A 16,888-nucleotide genomic window follows, 5' to 3' on the forward strand; every position below is an offset into this window, starting at 1 on the left:
CTGCCGAAATTTTGTACACCAATGCCGGCTGTGAATTTCCCCCCAGTACAAGATAACGATCTGACAAGTATTACGTGACGAAATGTAAGTAGGAAGGAATACGAAATCGTTTCTAAATGTCCGCAACTCGAGATAAATTCTTTAATGTTCGGTGTATTAAGTTGCTTTACCCAATCTGAGCTACGAAAAAGAGGCTGACTTTTCCGAAAGCAATAAGTTACGTACATGACGAGACGAAGTATGCTGGAAGATATATAAAGTATGTTGGAAGATACATAAAATTTGGTAAAATGTGTGCAACGGTACGATACAGTGCTGTTCACTATTCTAACATATGTGTATGTTTCTTTAGAGAATCAACGAACGTCGAACACAAAGAACGTCGCGCGCTTTAATCGGCATCTGAAAATAAATGATTTAGCCGCTGTAACACGCGGATTTATTGCTAAATACATTGCTTCACATTGGACGATATATCATTTAGGATGTTTAACGACGCGAATGTCACATGATCACCATATCGGCCGATGAGACAAAAAAAGGGAGACTATTATTAGAGGAGATAAATATAACAATTATTAATCGTGTGTTACAAGGTTCCACACCTCCGTACACTGACGCAACGCGAACGATTCGAATCTCGGTGCCAAGGACAAGTGGGCTTTTAGTGACGGCATTGATTTTGCGGCCTGCCTCTTTTCTTTTCCAAAACAGTATTCCGGCGAAGAAAGCCGCTCGCGGCACATTGCGACAGACATAATTCTCGCTTTCAGAAAGTATATGCGCGATGATGTAATTTATAACCGCAATTTACGTACGTTATAACCACTATTATCATATACCTGCACGGAATCAGAATACATATGAGCATGCATAATAAGAATAATTTTAGTCGCGATAAGTAAAACAATTGCATTCTTAATATTCATTGATCAATATTATTTCTACGTCAAGAATTCTTGCAATTATAATTCCTACACTGCAAATCCAAATGTGTTATTTTAGCCGAAACTCTTCTTACATATTTCTGGCCGTTTTAACACGAACATATTAACTTTTATTTTAATACGATTAAACGTGTTAAATGACGTAATTTAACACATAGAGAAACACGCAAAAAGAGCTTCTGTCTAATGTGTCATTTTTAGACGTTTATGCGTGTAACACATTTGGATTTGCAGTGTATTGCAGTTATAATTGCAATTTGCAGGATAGAAAAAAACATTAGATAGGATAGATGTACAAATTTTTCGATATTTGCATCGCGTTTCAGATTTATAAATTTCACGCTTATGTTGTTAAATACACGTCTAATTTTTATGTGCAAATAACTAGAGAATGTTGTTACATTCTCTATTGATGAATCATTTAATCGCCCACGGAATTACTAAGCGACGTAACTCAGTGGCATGACAAAATCGTCGTCTCATCTCGAAATCGATTATATTGCATAGCGGTATTCCAGCTCAGCATAGATTCTTCCGGTACGCGTCCTACGACTTTTCTCTGGCGAGCGAACGGTTTCGTTTCGTTGACACATTCCGCAAGATTAATCGACTCGTATAACTGGCGTTCGGGCGACATCCCGCGAACTAGTACACGAGACACGGAAATCTACACATTCCAAGAGAGTCTGTCGTGTCTCGTGCAGCTAATTTATACGTATGTGTTGCTGTTTCGCTGTCATCTCGATGGATTAGAAATAAATCTCGAATATCCGCGAATGTGAAGTGTATATGTAATGAGAAGCGACGCGCGCTTGGATGGCATCCAGCGATCCAATGCGGATCAAAGAAGAAGTTGAAGAGGGAAACACGGGCCGCGGGTAATGAGGGTGAAGAACGAAGTGATACGCGCGAATACACGCGGATTTTTTCGCTCACGGTATAATGCCTGCAAAGAACGTAATTCCGAGCAGCAGAAGTTAAAAGCGTGGCCGCCGCGGTGGTACACTGAAAACTAGCGAGACTATCCCTTCTCTCGGTGCCACGAAAGCGCTTGTGATGTCGGCGCAAACCGCGGAAGCTGGCCTCGACGAGCAATGTCGCCCAGTCTTACGACAGCCTCTTGCCAGTACGAACGAGAACTTCGGCCCCGTTGTTTTCTCCTTCATCTTGACGATACACGTCAACGTTCTTCGGGGAATCGTTCCGCGCCGACCGGAGCTCAGAAACTCGCGCAAAACGCGCGCGATGCACTTCTTCCACGTGAAAGTTTGCCATAACCGCGAGTCGAGTTATGTACTCTTCGATGATTGAAATTAATTGCCTGTCAAACTTAATGCTCGCAAAGTGGTTGTAAAACAGGACTGGTCCTCGCGAATTCTGGCTGGTTGCAATCGCGCCGTGTCTAATCAGGTATATTATCCGGTATGCTGTCTGTTTTTGTGTGTGTGATCGGTTACTTTCAACTTAATGCATCAGTGAATGCCGAGCGCACGTTATTCAGCCTCAAGCCTTCATATATATATTTGTCTAGTTTTGTTAGCTTTCTCACTAATCTATTGTACAATAATAGCTAGTTTAAAGAATAACAGATAAGATCTTAATTTACTTTTAACAATTTGTTTAACTGATTGGTTATAATGATATGATAATTATAACTTCACCACAAGTTCGTAATCAAATATTTGCCAAGATGGAAATATGTTACGACGCCCGACACTTGTGATGTTTTCTTTTCTACTACATTATTATTTCGAGACAGCACAAAAAGCAATTTCTTTATTTCAAAGAATTATTCATCTCTTCATTTAGTCAAATCGAATATTACTCCGTTTTTTAAATGTAAATTTATATTTATTGTCATATATTTGCATCACTTATTGAGAACTTTTATTATTGAATATTGTGTGTAGATCGGTTTTTGTAGTTAATTGCCAAAAATAAACTCTCCAATTGTATACAGAGTGGATAACAAGTGGATTAAACTCATGCATACACATACGCAAAATTCACGCATACTTGAACGCACATTTACGCACACGACGACACGCGCGGTGTCTCCTGATCACCGGTACAAATATGGTGCGATCGTCTGGATGGTGCATCGAAAACCATCAAGCACCGCGAAAGTTGCATCTGTTGCGCGTGCATACGATCGACGATTAGTTACGTCGTACTGCACTGCGCCAGGAATGTTAATCAGTAGTTTAGCGCGGCGCGCTTTATTAACTGTGAATTAAAGTTAGTCAGTGTTTCGCGGTATGACGGCATACGTAAGCGTTCGGCAATGCGACAGCATATATGCACCGATGATATGCAATTTACGAGCGGCTGAATATTTTAAGAATTCTATGCTTGTGCATATTTCAAAGCTCGTAGATAGATAAGGAGAGTCCGAAATAAAACTTAACATTTCGATATCCATTGCAAAGAGTCATGCACGGTAAACTTGCTTGATTTAAATATTCCTGCTTAGACTAGATAACGTACATACATGCAAATGTTTTGTCAATAGATTTGCTTTAGAATGTGAAAATCCTTGAAATCATGCAAATCTATATAAGCCAAGTGATCCGCACCTTCAAATTGAGCGACAAAAAATTCAGAGTAAATCTTATATAAAGTGCGGTAAGAAATTAGAAATAAAAATCCGGAATAAAATAAAAATTAAAGTAAAATAATAAATTGTTCAGAATGAAATAAAAATATTTAAAGTAAAACAAAAATTCGGAATAAATCTTAAAAACGAGATTAATATGGGAGATAAAGTTTTTTTTCTTAAAAAGTCGCATTTTATGAATGAAAAGCAAAGCCTTAAAATTCGATAGAGACTGAACTCTCTTTCAAGGGTACATTGAATTCATTGACAAAAGTGAAAGATCGCAAAATTGTGCGCTCGCTTGATTCGTCAGACGAAGAGCATGGAAAATCGAAGAGATGATGTCATTTTTTAAACGATAATACGTTCACTATGCGATGTACAATGTGTTGATATATGCGCGATGAATCATTCGAGTGGTTTGCTGGTTCGCTATTTAATGGTGCAAATATTTTTACCGATGCAATACACTTCCTTTCCGCAAGAATTCTTAAAGCATAACATAATACTTAACAGTACATATTACATTAAAACAAAAGAATGCTAAAATGAATTTTACAAGGTGTACAGAAGAACTATTAATGGAGAGACATTTTTCGTCATAAATATACATATATAACTTCAGAAATGCTGTACAAAGAATAAAAAATATTTTCAAATCTCTTTGACTATAAGCAACGAGGATAGTGCTATTCAAATTTCCGCCTCACCTTGAATTTGCTACCTTATCAGAAAATGAAACAGATCCGATATTCTATACAATAGCTTGTTAAAATGTAATTGAAATAGCATCATACAATCTATTATCTTATTTCTTTTATCACATTTAGGAAGAAATTACATTAAAAAATCGTATTATGTTGTATTATACTTTAACAAATTTTTATCGTCCAAATTTCACATCTACAAATTTTGTATAGCTTTAATGAACATTAAAATATTTCATTGCCATATTATAATCTCAAAATTCAAACTTTTATATCGATATCGAGGATGTATTCGGGAATACTGTTGCAGACACGGTAAATGGTAAGATGGAGAACTGCGGAGGCGGCCAGCGCCTGCCCCCGGACGGGGACGAATTTCCAGCGGCGTACCAAGAATTCAGCAACAGTAGCAACCAGCCACCGTACAGATATATCGCCGCGACAAGGACAGCGACGATAACCACGAATGGCGGTGGATTGTGCAACGAGAACGAGCCGTTCCGTGCCGGCGAGACTCTTAAAATGCTCGCGAACGACAGCAACGTTGTCGGTTCGAGGAGCATTATTCTACCCGATAGCAAGATGACGTTCGCAGGCGCTGAAAACGTGAGGCAGGATATAAACAAAGCCGCTCTGGCAAATATGGAGAGCGTCCGGTCCGAGATGGGCAAGGCTACGTCGGCCAATATGGATAATATATGTCAAGACGTGAAGTCCACCGAGGTTACTAACGAAGAGAAAAAATCATCTTATCATATCTCGGAAGATATCGCGAAGAAAAACGCTCCCGTCGTCTCAACGGCGAATTCTCTTTATTCTTGTCAGACGACTAACAGCAATTTAATGACGAGCGAGAAGAAAATGGAGATCGCCGGATATTATCAGAAGGACGTAACGACGATCGAACAAGTGCCAAGCCACGTGGAAAAGGACACGCCTGTTGATATGCCACCGCCTCTACCATTGACAGGTACTCATTACTTACCTAGCTTCGAATTAATCCTCTCTTCCGTCCTTTTTCTCCAAGAAGCAACGTTAACATACCAAAAATATATTATTAAATTATTTAATTCAATACTTCCGAGAAGATTGATTTCTTCTTCCTTTGAAATCATCTCGAACACATTGCATTTTTACATCATCTCCGCGTTTCTTACATCGTTATACCTCTTGTAAAAGTACATTGCATTATTCACAGGTCCGCCAAAAATCGAGCAAACAGTTTTGCACGCGAGAAACGTTCCTACGACAGAATCGCCGCAGAGAAAGTTTTCCTTGAACGGCGATCTCTGGCGACAAGACGACAAGTCTGAGCGATCTGTTCGAGACAAAATTGCCATGTTCTCGTCGCAGAGTAGCCTTGACGCGCCCCTATTTCCTAATACCGTGACAGCGACAGCAGCCACGAGCAACAGCAAACAACGCCTCTCCAAGTACAAGTCCTCCGAAGATGTTTGGAATGACAAGAGCAACGGACAGAAGGACCGACCGTCTTTCTTCCCCGACAGGACGCAGAGTTCTTTCGATCTGACCGATTCGGCCAAAACTATGACGGGTGATGATTCCGCGAAGAAATATAGCCATAGGTCGCCCAGTTTGTCTCAGACTATTCAGCCTGCTCTGTTGAGTTCAATCGCGCAAACTACGCGAGTCCCAAAGACGCTACCAATCGTTCCGCCGAAAACCACATCACTGCCAAGTCCGTCCTCGTACGACAAGCAGAATTTCTTAAGTACAACGACGAAGAATTATTGCGCAAGCACCGCTGAAAGCGGCAATTTGCAGAACGCCGTGTATTCGAGTAAAACTGTGGGTTCTTGTAGCAATTCTAGCAACTCGGTCAAGACAACGAGCACGCCTTCATTAGCGCGAGCTACCAGCTTCTCAGGCCCGACACCCTTCACGCAAAATCAAGATTCTCTGACAACCGATTCCATCAGTAACTCACAAATCTCAAGGACGAATTCCTTGGCGTCCACGTTTAGACGACCCGGAGAAGATGTCAGAAAAAACAGCTTAAATCAGCTGATCGAACAGAGACGAAGATCGATATCGAAGCTACGTGGTCTGGTTATACCGGAAAAAGATACCGTGCCGATTGAGCAACCTATCGTCGATCTACCGGAAATCAAATCACGAGATTCGATATTATTGCATCAGGTAAGATTTGAAATATAATGCAATTCACCAAATTTTTGCAAAATTTATCAGCTATTATTTTGAAAAATCAATTTTTATGAATAGACATCAGATTTTTTATATACAGATTGGCGGAAAGAAGCAACTCAGCTCATGTTATTTATAATATCCAACATATGTATACAACATATGTTAGGTATAAATATGTTGAACATTATATAAATAACGTAATCTTAGTTATTAATTGCTTTTTTCCACCAATCTGCATATAAAAAATTCGATGTCTATTTACGAATAACATTTTTCTATATTTTACGCATGTAGAAATGTTCAAAATAATGCTACGTTAAATATACGTTTTTCTTTTCCAGATACCAAAGGCAAACATTCAGGACAAGTGGGGGTCTCAAAGTTCCTTAACCAGCAACGCCAGCACGGGGAGTCAGCCCTTGAAAGCGACAACGTCCTTCAAGATGCCGGCGCCTCAGATCCACTCCAAGTACTCCCCGGCTTTCAAGAGAAAGTCTCTCACGGTTTATGGCACTTCAGTGACAACGAGCTCCGCGATGAACGGCAGCAGTCCGATGAAAAGTTCACAATCAACCGCGATGCCCACGTTTTCGGAGCCGCCGAAAAGCCTGGAGAGTATTTGCAGCCCGACGAGAAGCGATTACAGCTTCGAGTTTGCGTCGACAACTAGTTCGCCGGATGGCACGCGTACTAGGCCGAGGACGATGCAGAGGAAAGCTCGCTTGGATTACGATGACTCCGATAACGATTCGGCCGTGAGCAGCTCTCAGAGCAGCATATCTCGCGGCTTCAGTCCGCCGATGTCTCCGGTACCATCGGAAAGATCCACCGTCTCATCGGAGAGATCTTACGTCTCCGCGGAACTGAACTGCCAACGTCGACCCTTGATCGCGGACGGTTTGAGTAGAATCGCAGTCGCGCGGGATATCAGAGACCCAATTGTTGCATCCGACAAAGATCAATTTGCCTCCAGGATAGGTGTTCTCGGTGAACGGACCTACCTGGTCGAGAGATCGTCTTCCAGCAGCAGCGGCTCGAATCCGCGCTCGCCACAGCCGAACGAGCTCGTGTCGAGGAGCTCGCAGATCCCTCAGCGACAACTGAGGCGGTCGAACAGCACTGATACAAATTGCAGCACGTCCTCGACACTCACGTCCGGATCTCAAGCCAGCGCCGAGTCCCTATCCCGAAGAGTACTGAAGCCGCAAAGCGTGGAGGCGATAAATCGGAAGAACATCTTAGCGAGTGCCAGATGCCGAAGTGGCAGGGATCTGAACGGATCGCCGCTAATCCAGCGAAAGTTCTCGGACGACGAAGATGCCGCGAAAGGAGCCGTCGAGAACGGTGGGGTTATTCATCAGATGAGCAACAACTCAGGGAATGATCCCGCGAGGAAACAAGAGGTCAAGATCGCCTACATAGAAGTTACGGATCCCTTTGCGGAGGATGAAAGATCGTTTTTGAAGAAGGCGGAGAAACCTAAATTGCCGCCTAAAATGAGTTTCCCGCCGCCGGCTGTTAGACCGCCTAAATCCGAATTGTTGGAGCCGTCGAACGATCTCAAAATGTGGGTTCGAGCGGAAGTGAAGACTTTGGCTCGATCGATGGAAGAAACCTCGAACAGCAAATACGACAAGAGTCCATCCGTCGCGACTCAAAATTTGGAAACGAGAAATAATCGTGGGTCCGTATTTAACGAACCTGTTATTAAAGCATCCAACAACGCTTTGTCTTCGAAGACCAGAACTGCGGTGAGCGATACGAAGGTGGCCGCGGTGGAAATGTCGAAACCGCAAAGTAGAGCGAGTTTAACTCCCAGAAAAAGCATGGAAGACCAAAACGATCTCCTGACGATCTTAACGACTAAGAGCCGCTCCAGATCAGCCATACATGTCGACGAGGGGACTTTTGGTAGATCGAAGAGCCAAATGAGCCTGGAGGATATACTTGGCGCTAAGCAGGATTTAAAATTGCTCCGTGCGCAAAATACGGAATCGAAAATCGAGAACGGTGCGATGACAAACTCGCCGGTGAAATCTGCTTGGGAAATCTCAAAGGAAAATCGATACGGTAGAAGAGGCTCCACTACTTCGAACGAGTCCTGGTCGGAAGACAAACCCTTCGTCTCCAAAATACCCACCTTAGGGAGACCCAAAGCCGCCGACAGCGGTGACGAAACGTCGGAAAGCGTCGAAAGAATAAAAAGCACGACGGTGTCGAAGATTCCGACATCCCGTGGCCTAAATCGACGCAGCGCCAGCGTGACGGACATGAAGAAAGCTCTGGAGAAAATTGACACGAGTCCCGCGCACGGCCAGCTACAGCAGAGCGCCAGCAGCACTCACAATCGATTTCCAAGTCTGGACAGCAGCGTGGACGAGAACATCGGGACGGAAATGGACACCGACAGATGCTACGGCGAGCAATTCGGCAGTATCAGTTCGCTGGCTAGCAGCACCAGTCTGATCTCGCAACAAGAACTGGCGCAGCTCGTCGAGGAGGCGAGCTTGGAGGAGGCACGCGGAGCGCACGACGTCATAGTCGTTCTTCTCCACAAGGAGAATCCGACCGGCAGCGTTGGCATCACCTTGGCCGGCGGCGCGGACTGCGAGGTGAAGGAGATCACGGTTCACCGAGTGCTGACACACTCCATCGCGGACAAAGACGGCCGGGTGCAGCGGAGCGATAGGATTCTCAGCATAAACGGTCGGAGCACGCGAGGCCTCACGCACCGGGAGAGCATGGCGGTACTGAAGCAGCCGAGATCGGAGGTCGTGCTGGTCGTGTCGAGGGTCAGAATGGAGGAGGGCGGTAAACTGAGGTCGCGGACCGCGAGTGTCGAAACCATCGTCGAAGGTAAAAATAAGGATATGCGTTTCTCACGTGAGAGAACTCTCACGATCCGTTTTGACGATAACGGAATCGGTGTAAATAAGAGAACTCGGATTCGCACAGGGTTAGAGACGAATGGAAACGTGGAGGACACAGCGTGGGGACCACCGTCGACCGTGGCGGTTTACAAGGACGGAGCTGGCCTGGGATTCAGCCTGGAAGGCGGCAGGGATAGTCCCCTCGGGGATAGACCTCTAATCATCAAGAAGATATTCACCGGTAAATTTTATAGCAGATCTTCGTGTATAGTACATTTGCAATCGTAATATTACGTAAAGAGTAATGTAGTCCTTTGCACGTGTATAATGATCGTTACATTAAAATGATAAAAATAAGAATTATTGTTTATTCGACCCAATTGGCCACTTTTATTTAATACAGTTGTCGCGACGTTTTAACTATTGATTTTGGCTCTTTCATAAAGGTTTTTTTTTACTGATTTCATGACTTAGGTTTACATTTGAAAAGGGCCAAAATTAATGGGCGAAACGTCGTGACAACTGTATTAAATAAAGGTGGCCAGCTGGGTCGTATAAAAAATCACTATTATTAATTTACTGGCAAAGCAAAGTTTCATATTTGGTTTGATAAAAATAAGATAATAGGATTATATAATATGCTATCTCAATTTTATCTTTTACAACAGGAGGTGCTGCCGAGAAAACGGGTGCTTTAAAAGCCGGAGACCAACTGCTCGAAGTAAACGGTAACGACGTTACGCGAATGTCGAGGATAGAAGCGTGGTCTTTAATGAAGAAGCTACACGACGGTGAAGTGAATCTCCTAGTCAGGCATCCTGCCACCAAATCCTCGTGAAGGAATACGAAATCCCGATCGCATGATGCAAACGGAACGTAGAAATGTGCCAAGCAAGCGACTGGATAATTTTTCGATCGATATTTGTTACGTAAGCATAATGGTTTATAAGGTATGTTATTGATTTGTTTTGTTCGAGAGATTTTAGATGTGAATCGATATTACGCGAGAGGCTTTTTCTATCGTGTTTGTAAATTTAAATAATAATATCGCTGTTTAGTCAAAAATCGAAAGCTCAATCTCGCCGATTTATAAAAAGAAATGAACTATTTCTAGAAGCGTTTAAATGAATCGATTATACATTTACTGTTCTAATTATTACATAATCATCTGTTATAAATTTAATGGACAATTTGTTAATTAACAAAAAAAAAAAAAGGAAAAATAGCAAGTCTGTGTGATTTGCTAATTTATTTTGCTTTCTGATCAGACGTCTCGTAGATTAAACATACATACGTCTTGTGCATGCAAATAGCAATAAAATAGTACAGTAAATGTACTTTTTAAATATACAATGCAAATTTGCGGTGCAATGCAATGGTCTCTATAGTTTCGCCGCAATAGGGAATCAGTATCGCGAAAAGAGACTTAACTGCTGCAAATTTCCAATCTAAATCAACAATGCAAAGTGCAATATCATAATCAGCATAATCAGCAATGATTTAAACGTGGAATGATATTTTCGTTTTGTGGATTTCAACGAGAAGTAGCGATACAGCATCTTAATATAGCAATATGTGTTTTGACAACGAAGTATATATATATGGGAATTTCGATGTATGCCATACGCAAGCGAATCGTAATGTTACTGGAATGAAGTATGTATAGGCATGTCAATTAATCATTTAATTAAGGCGATGCGTCTCGTTGATACGAATCGCTCGTACGACATTAATTCCATAGTGCCGGCCGTGCAGTAATAGTTCGAATTAAGAATTTGCGACAAGCAAAATAGCTGAGTAGATAGTTAATAATATGAGCCTGATTGTAGATCGCCTATTTCTAATCGATTTTACCGTAGCCACCCCGTCGCCTTACTATAGTGGTTCCTGTTACGTTAGGATACAAACGGTAGAATATATTTTTGTACGAAACGGTGGTCAGAGCCGATGTGTTGTGGCGTTGTGGCAACGTGAGAGAAAGTAACGCGAGAGATCGTTTCAGTTTTCTAACTTTTAAAATGACTTCAATTAAACTTTAATTAACTTAATTAGCGATTAACTCAATTAGCAGAATCGCTTGCAGTTTCAACATTTATAACAATATAAATTGTTGTTCTTAATCGAATTTTTCTTCCCATGTATTAAACAACAAAAAATCGACTATTCCATCCACGTTAACAAAATAGTACTGCTTGATGAGATAATCGTTAATCATCTCAATCGGAGATTGATCGAAGTCTCTTAACGCAATAAAATCACGTGCGCAATAGGTTTATACTAAAAAGTAGATCGAGTTTCTCAAGTAAGAATTTGGATCACTTTCAAGCTAACTATGGTGCGCTTTTCAAAAATGTTTAAATCAGTTTAGTTAAACTGGGAGTCGATTATGTGTGTATCTTGAAACCAGGTGAAAATTACAAAAGCGAGAAAATTTACTAGAGTAAATCTGTTCACGATTTGTAATTTTTACTTCGTTTTAAGATACATAATTGATCCGGCCCCTGATGTAGTTCATTAATAAAAAAAAAAAAGAACTTAATTTAATAGTAGTCCATATGTATAATACAGTATGTATATGTATATATACAAGGTAGCCCGGGACTTACCTGACAAACTGCGGAAGCATATTCTACAAGTAAAAATAAGAAAAAATGTTATATATGAAGTTTGGCTAGAAATACTTTATTACAAAGTTATAAACAAATATTGAAGCGGAACATGAAATAGGTAAAAACGGTCCTCTGACTTCTGAGATCTCCAGATTTAACGCCTCTTGATTTTTACTTATGGGGAACTTCAAAAAACAAGGTTCACAGTACAAAAGTGATCATATTGACAAGAAATATTGAAATAAAAAATATATATAGGTAACAATGGATTTTCCATTATAATACGGAATATGAATAAAACAAAAAACAATCCAAAATTGTCTAAATTGTTGGAGTTCAAATTCTTACTAGAGAAACTTTCCTATATTAAAATACTTAAAAAAAGGCCATTTTGACGCCATCTTGCTATTCGTAATAACGAATAATTTTAAATTTGCTCGCGGCATGAAGAAAGCGCCAACCGCTATAATGAAATCTACAATCAAATCGCGCCAATTAAATCTCGCACGATTTTTTCAATAGCTTCCGTGAAAGCATTCACGAGATCATGCTAATCCTGATCATCTCGATAAAGCCAATGCATCGGTAGCGGCATAATATATAATATCATAATATGCTCAATCACGCGGAGATATCGCATCGCCGCATACGTGAATAAAATAATACCGCTCGCGGCGTGCGTATGTCGAGATATTATCAGAAATTGTATTATCGCGAGGCGCGACGCTTTGCGCGATTAGTCGTTTCGCAGGTGTAATAAGGATATAACGGGACGAAACGAAAGGTAATTATTTCAGACGAGGGAAAAGGAAGATGGCGAACGGCTGACGTTAAAGACGATTCTCATCGCCGGGCGCGCGCTTCTATTTCCCGATCATCCTCACCTGTTGTATCCTTATTAAGAATGCAGCGCTATAAAGTTCGACTCACCGATCTCGACGAAGAACACCCGGAAGCACGAGGCACGAGGAGAAACGGCACTTCGCGTAAACGCGCGCTTAATCCGCGCGGCGGTGGCTCATCTCTTCATCAAACTGACCGTTAAGGCTGCGGTCCATTTGACGCTACAAATACTTTGGAGTGTTCTTCTTCTCCTTCTTTCTTCATTGAAAGAAAAGAGAAGAGGAATGCTTCGAAGCATTTGTAGCGTCAAGTGGACCGCAGCCTAAATCGCCGCAGTCCGGCCGTCCGGCGTGAAGTGTGCCCAATGCCCATAGACGGATCCATATATTGATCTATCGAAATCTACATTTTGTAATTCACCGATCCGTTCTATTTGATTTGAATTCTGAGAATTGAGATGTTCGAATGTTAAATCGAAACGATCGCCTTTCGTATTTCAATCCTCGAAATACCGTTTCGTCTTCTCCTCTTCTTGCTGTTCATATGGCCATAAATTTTTTAATTGACATTGAAACGCGGACCGATCGATCGTTATAGTTGAATCTCAATCGCAATCGGAATTACAAATGTGCCGAGTTAAAAGGGAAAAAGTGTCATACATAACAGATTATTAATATAAAAGAATATATCGGAATATATATTTAAATGTAATACGAAGCGTTTCGGGATTTGCATTTATTAAAATTTTGTGCTGTGATATATGTGAGAATGACACGATTTAGTATAAAACAAACAACTATTGATTGAGATACTAATCAATATTACTACGTATTTTAATCCAATGTAAATTCGTTATATATATATAAAGCACTGAATTGTTCGTTTTTTTATTGTTTAATGTTACAAATGCTCTTTTTATTGCGTATTTCCTATACAAAGCGTTGCAAATAGGGACACTTTAATATAGCTTTTGGTAAAGAATCTCAATATAAAAAAAGGAAGTTATAATTCATATTGGAAAATGTAATTTCCGCACTTTTTTCATTTAAAAAGATTGCGAGATAGGTTTCTTGAGTTATATTACAAAATATGTTTTCATCCCTTTGTTCGCTTAATATATTTATTAAATACTATAATTGTACATTGTGAAAATAACAGCGAATTGTATATAACAATGATTAATACCAATAAAATTTCTTTGGAACACGATCTTCCTTGATACCCATTTCATCCATGATATCCATTTCGAAGGTTTTCAATGCCGGCTGCAAACAAAAAAGATGAATCTAATATTTTATTTCAGACATTTCTACGCAAAATTTGCTTATGTCGCTCTAAACGTTGCAGTGAATTTTCGTTTATTATATATATATATATATATATATATATATATATATATATATATATATATATAATAAACTATATATATATAATAATATAATCTTTTCAGTACAACCAATTCTACAGATGAAAAAAAACGCGAATAAATTCAAGATATTTTATATTTTACATACTGCAAAAGTTATTTTTTCTACGTCAGCTTTAGTTGTATCTTTTGCCTGCTCTAGATATAACCGAGGAATCCTGTAATCTATCGTCTCTTTACTCGAGACAGGAACGGGAATTAGTCTACCAGTTCTCACGGATACGCGTACACGCTGGCCATCCTCCGTGTATCGCCATTCTACTGGAGTTCCTTGCCTGCAATCAAGTTGCACTGTGCTATGAAATATCGATACTATATGTTCATCTTCGTAAAATGAATTCTTTAAAGAGATACTCACATATCTGAAGGGTCGACCAACTGTACCTGCGAGGTCACCAATAGCGGCTGTTCCTGCTGCAAGTATAAACCAGGAAAACTTTTACTCTTCATAGTGGTTATCAGCTTTGTGTTAAGTCCTTCGACAATTATCCAATTCCTTTCTTGATAAATCTCTTTTACAATCCCTTGCTTTCCTTTATCTTTTCCTACTAAAACCTCTACCTAGACAAAAAATATATAAATCTGTACAAATAATGTAATAATTATATATTAAAATAATATTACCGACATCATCTCCTTTATTTTTTATAAAAATTCTACCAGCAAAATAACGTACTCTATCACCCCGGAAGAAGCTCCAATCCTTAATAGGTTCCACGTGAACAAACTTATGGTATACCCCAGGTGCATTCTGACGACGAAATTCATGAGTCCACGGACGATGTATAGAGAAACGAAATCGTTTTCTTTCAATCGTGCGTGGTAAATAATTCGGCTTGTTAGGTGTCTTCCAGTAAACCTTGTTATGACAATAAATTATAAATGTTAAAATTAATAAATAACAAGATAAAAAACTGTCAGTAGAATGAATCGCCGATTAAGTTAATTGTTGTCGCTTTTAAATATTGCGAGCCCAACATAGCATTGTTTTTTTTTTTTACATCTGACAATTGTTCAGACCTGTGCCATAGCTCGTTCTATGTAGCTGTCCGGTAAATTTGAGTATTTCTTCGACCATTCTGCCATGCGTCTTAACAAGCTGGACGTAAATCTCATGTCTACTTCCTCGAACTGCACCAAAATTATTTTTACCCTTAAACACGATTTTCTTGCGTTATTTTTAAAATACCAATATATGCAAAACGTGCAACTTTTTTGGTTATGTTCACACGCATAGAATTAAAGCGCAACTGTGACGCGCGCGTTAGGGAATTTTCAACTATTAAAAAATAATGCTTTCAAGAAAAATATTGTTCCCTAATCTTCTTCTTATCAATAATCTTAATTTTATTTACTGACAATATCCAAGCCAATTTTTTTATCTAAAAACGAACGTGAGGTTTATAGTAACTTTTTTTTGCGCAATCAGCGACTGGCGCCAATTACAAAGATCTTTAAATTAAACGGTCGCTGAACAATAAACAATATTTTGCGAAAAACGTTGCAAAGTTTATTTGTGCGTTTTAACGTCATCGGTAGCGATGCGTCGTAGAGAATTTCAAATTAATCTCCGCAAATTTATCGCGGACGCGAACAGTCTTCGGTGTTTCGGAAGATAGGTTAGAAAAACATCGCGCGCTCCGTGATTTTGTTGTTGCCCGTAGAAGATTTTTTCCGTTATCGCATGCGAGTGACGATGTTGGTCCCGGCAAGGAGCGTGCCGTGCAATCTGCGACGAATCGCCGCATGTGTCACTTATAGAAACAAAATGCGAACGAAGATCGCGCGGCAGGGCGACGGATCGAATTTGCTGTCCGCCTCGTGCTCGTCCCCGAGTATCGCCGCCTGCAGAGTTTACAGCACCGAGTCGGATTCCGAGCCGCGGGTCTCCCTGCCCGCGCTCGTGGACGGCGCCGAGATGTTCAATCCGTCTCTTATACTCCCGTTTCGCTTTTTCTTCCTGTCTTTCTTTCAGATTCCGCGCATAGATAAAGAGTTTCTTCTATCCGAGACCCTCAACGGAACAAAATATGTATGAGACTTTCTATGACTGATTAGAAATATATATATATATATATATATGTTTGGGTACTGATAAGTGCATTCTTACGTTTCTAGGCAATAACAGTAATATCCAAGGCTTTAGCGAATGAAGACTACGATTCCTTAGAAGGTCTTGTGGCAGAAGATATGATAGAAGTTTTAAGGACAAAGATCGAGACTCTTAGCTCTGGGCAAAGATGGTTAATTGCGGTAAACGAGGAAGATATTGTGTTTAATGTCTTGGGTGATATTGCAGTTACGACAGGTAAGAAAATTATTAAGCTGATACCAGTACCCTATAGATATATATACGTATCTCTTATTTACAGATGAGGAGCATTCCATTGAAATTAAAACGATCTGTCACTACATCCCAGAAAAAGCCAAGAAACAACAGAGGCTACAGACAATGACAGATATCTTAAAATTAGAGGACTTGGTAATGTGTAATTATACATTTACCCGTAAATATGTAAATAATATTGGTGGTCCATGGATTGCAACTTTTGTAAATCACTACAGTATTAATACATAAAGTAGTAGATACATTTGCAGAACAGTTTGAAATAAAATTCGCGTTAATCCGTTTATTCATTTGTTGTCACTGTAGAAAATAAGTGCTAGCCCTCTTAGATGTAACATTTCTTTATATTTTTTTAATAAAAAGATATCAGTGCG

The 16,888-nt window shown here is 40.1% G+C and overlaps 3 protein-coding genes across 3 annotated transcripts in view; 2 read left to right on the forward strand and 1 right to left on the reverse strand.

Moving 5' to 3' along the window:
* Nucleotides 1-10,824, forward strand: part of LOC112466573 — a 41,007-nt gene extending 30,183 nt beyond the window's left edge. The window contains exons 7-11 of the mRNA XM_025034734.1: nt 4,561-5,220; nt 5,449-6,410; nt 6,761-9,275; nt 9,375-9,530; nt 9,958-10,824. Of these exons, the coding sequence (XP_024890502.1) occupies nt 4,561-5,220; nt 5,449-6,410; nt 6,761-9,275; nt 9,375-9,530; nt 9,958-10,127 (4,463 nt within the window). The 3' untranslated portion in view covers nt 10,128-10,824. The remainder of the gene's footprint in view (nt 1-4,560; nt 5,221-5,448; nt 6,411-6,760; nt 9,276-9,374; nt 9,531-9,957) is intronic.
* Nucleotides 10,825-13,829: 3,005 nt separating this feature from the next.
* LOC112466603 (probable 39S ribosomal protein L24, mitochondrial) lies at nt 13,830-15,388 on the reverse strand. Its single transcript, XM_025034779.1, has 5 exons — nt 15,188-15,388; nt 14,844-15,026; nt 14,526-14,728; nt 14,256-14,442; nt 13,830-14,006 (listed from the first exon to the last, which is right to left on the reverse strand). The coding sequence occupies exons 1-5, from the start codon at nt 15,281-15,283 to the stop codon at nt 13,920-13,922; spliced, it is 756 nt and encodes a 251-aa protein (XP_024890547.1). The 5' UTR covers nt 15,284-15,388; the 3' UTR covers nt 13,830-13,919.
* A 21-nt stretch (nt 15,389-15,409) lies between these two features.
* LOC112466609 lies at nt 15,410-16,800 on the forward strand. The gene is made up of 3 exons (XM_025034793.1): nt 15,410-16,199; nt 16,286-16,475; nt 16,540-16,800. Exons 1-3 carry the CDS (start codon nt 15,852-15,854, stop codon nt 16,743-16,745), a joined length of 744 nt encoding a protein of 247 aa, XP_024890561.1. The 5' UTR covers nt 15,410-15,851; the 3' UTR covers nt 16,746-16,800.
* Nucleotides 16,801-16,888: the final 88 nt, after the last annotated feature.

The sequence above is a fragment of the Temnothorax curvispinosus genome, unplaced genomic scaffold, assembly GCF_003070985.1.
Source record: "Temnothorax curvispinosus isolate PA1 unplaced genomic scaffold, ASM307098v1 QBEX01001580.1, whole genome shotgun sequence".
Taxonomy (NCBI): domain Eukaryota; kingdom Metazoa; phylum Arthropoda; class Insecta; order Hymenoptera; family Formicidae; genus Temnothorax; species Temnothorax curvispinosus.

Coding starts and splice junctions, on each gene's coding strand:
- LOC112466603 (XM_025034779.1), bottom strand. CDS start 15,283: ATGAGATTTACGTCCAGCTTGTTAAGACGCATGGCAGAATGGTCGAAG. Junction 14,443..14,525: donor TTGGTCGACCCTTCAGATAT/GTGAGTATCTCT, acceptor ACTTGATTGCAG/GCAAGGAACTCCAGTAGAAT. Junction 14,007..14,255: donor TAGAAAAAATAACTTTTGCA/GTATGTAAAATA, acceptor TTTTGTTTGCAG/CCGGCATTGAAAACCTTCGA.
- LOC112466609 (XM_025034793.1), top strand. CDS start 15,852: ATGCGAGTGACGATGTTGGTCCCGGCAAGGAGCGTGCCGTGCAATCTG. Junction 16,200..16,285: donor CCCTCAACGGAACAAAATAT/GTATGAGACTTT, acceptor TTACGTTTCTAG/GCAATAACAGTAATATCCAA. Junction 16,476..16,539: donor TGATATTGCAGTTACGACAG/GTAAGAAAATTA, acceptor TCTTATTTACAG/ATGAGGAGCATTCCATTGAA.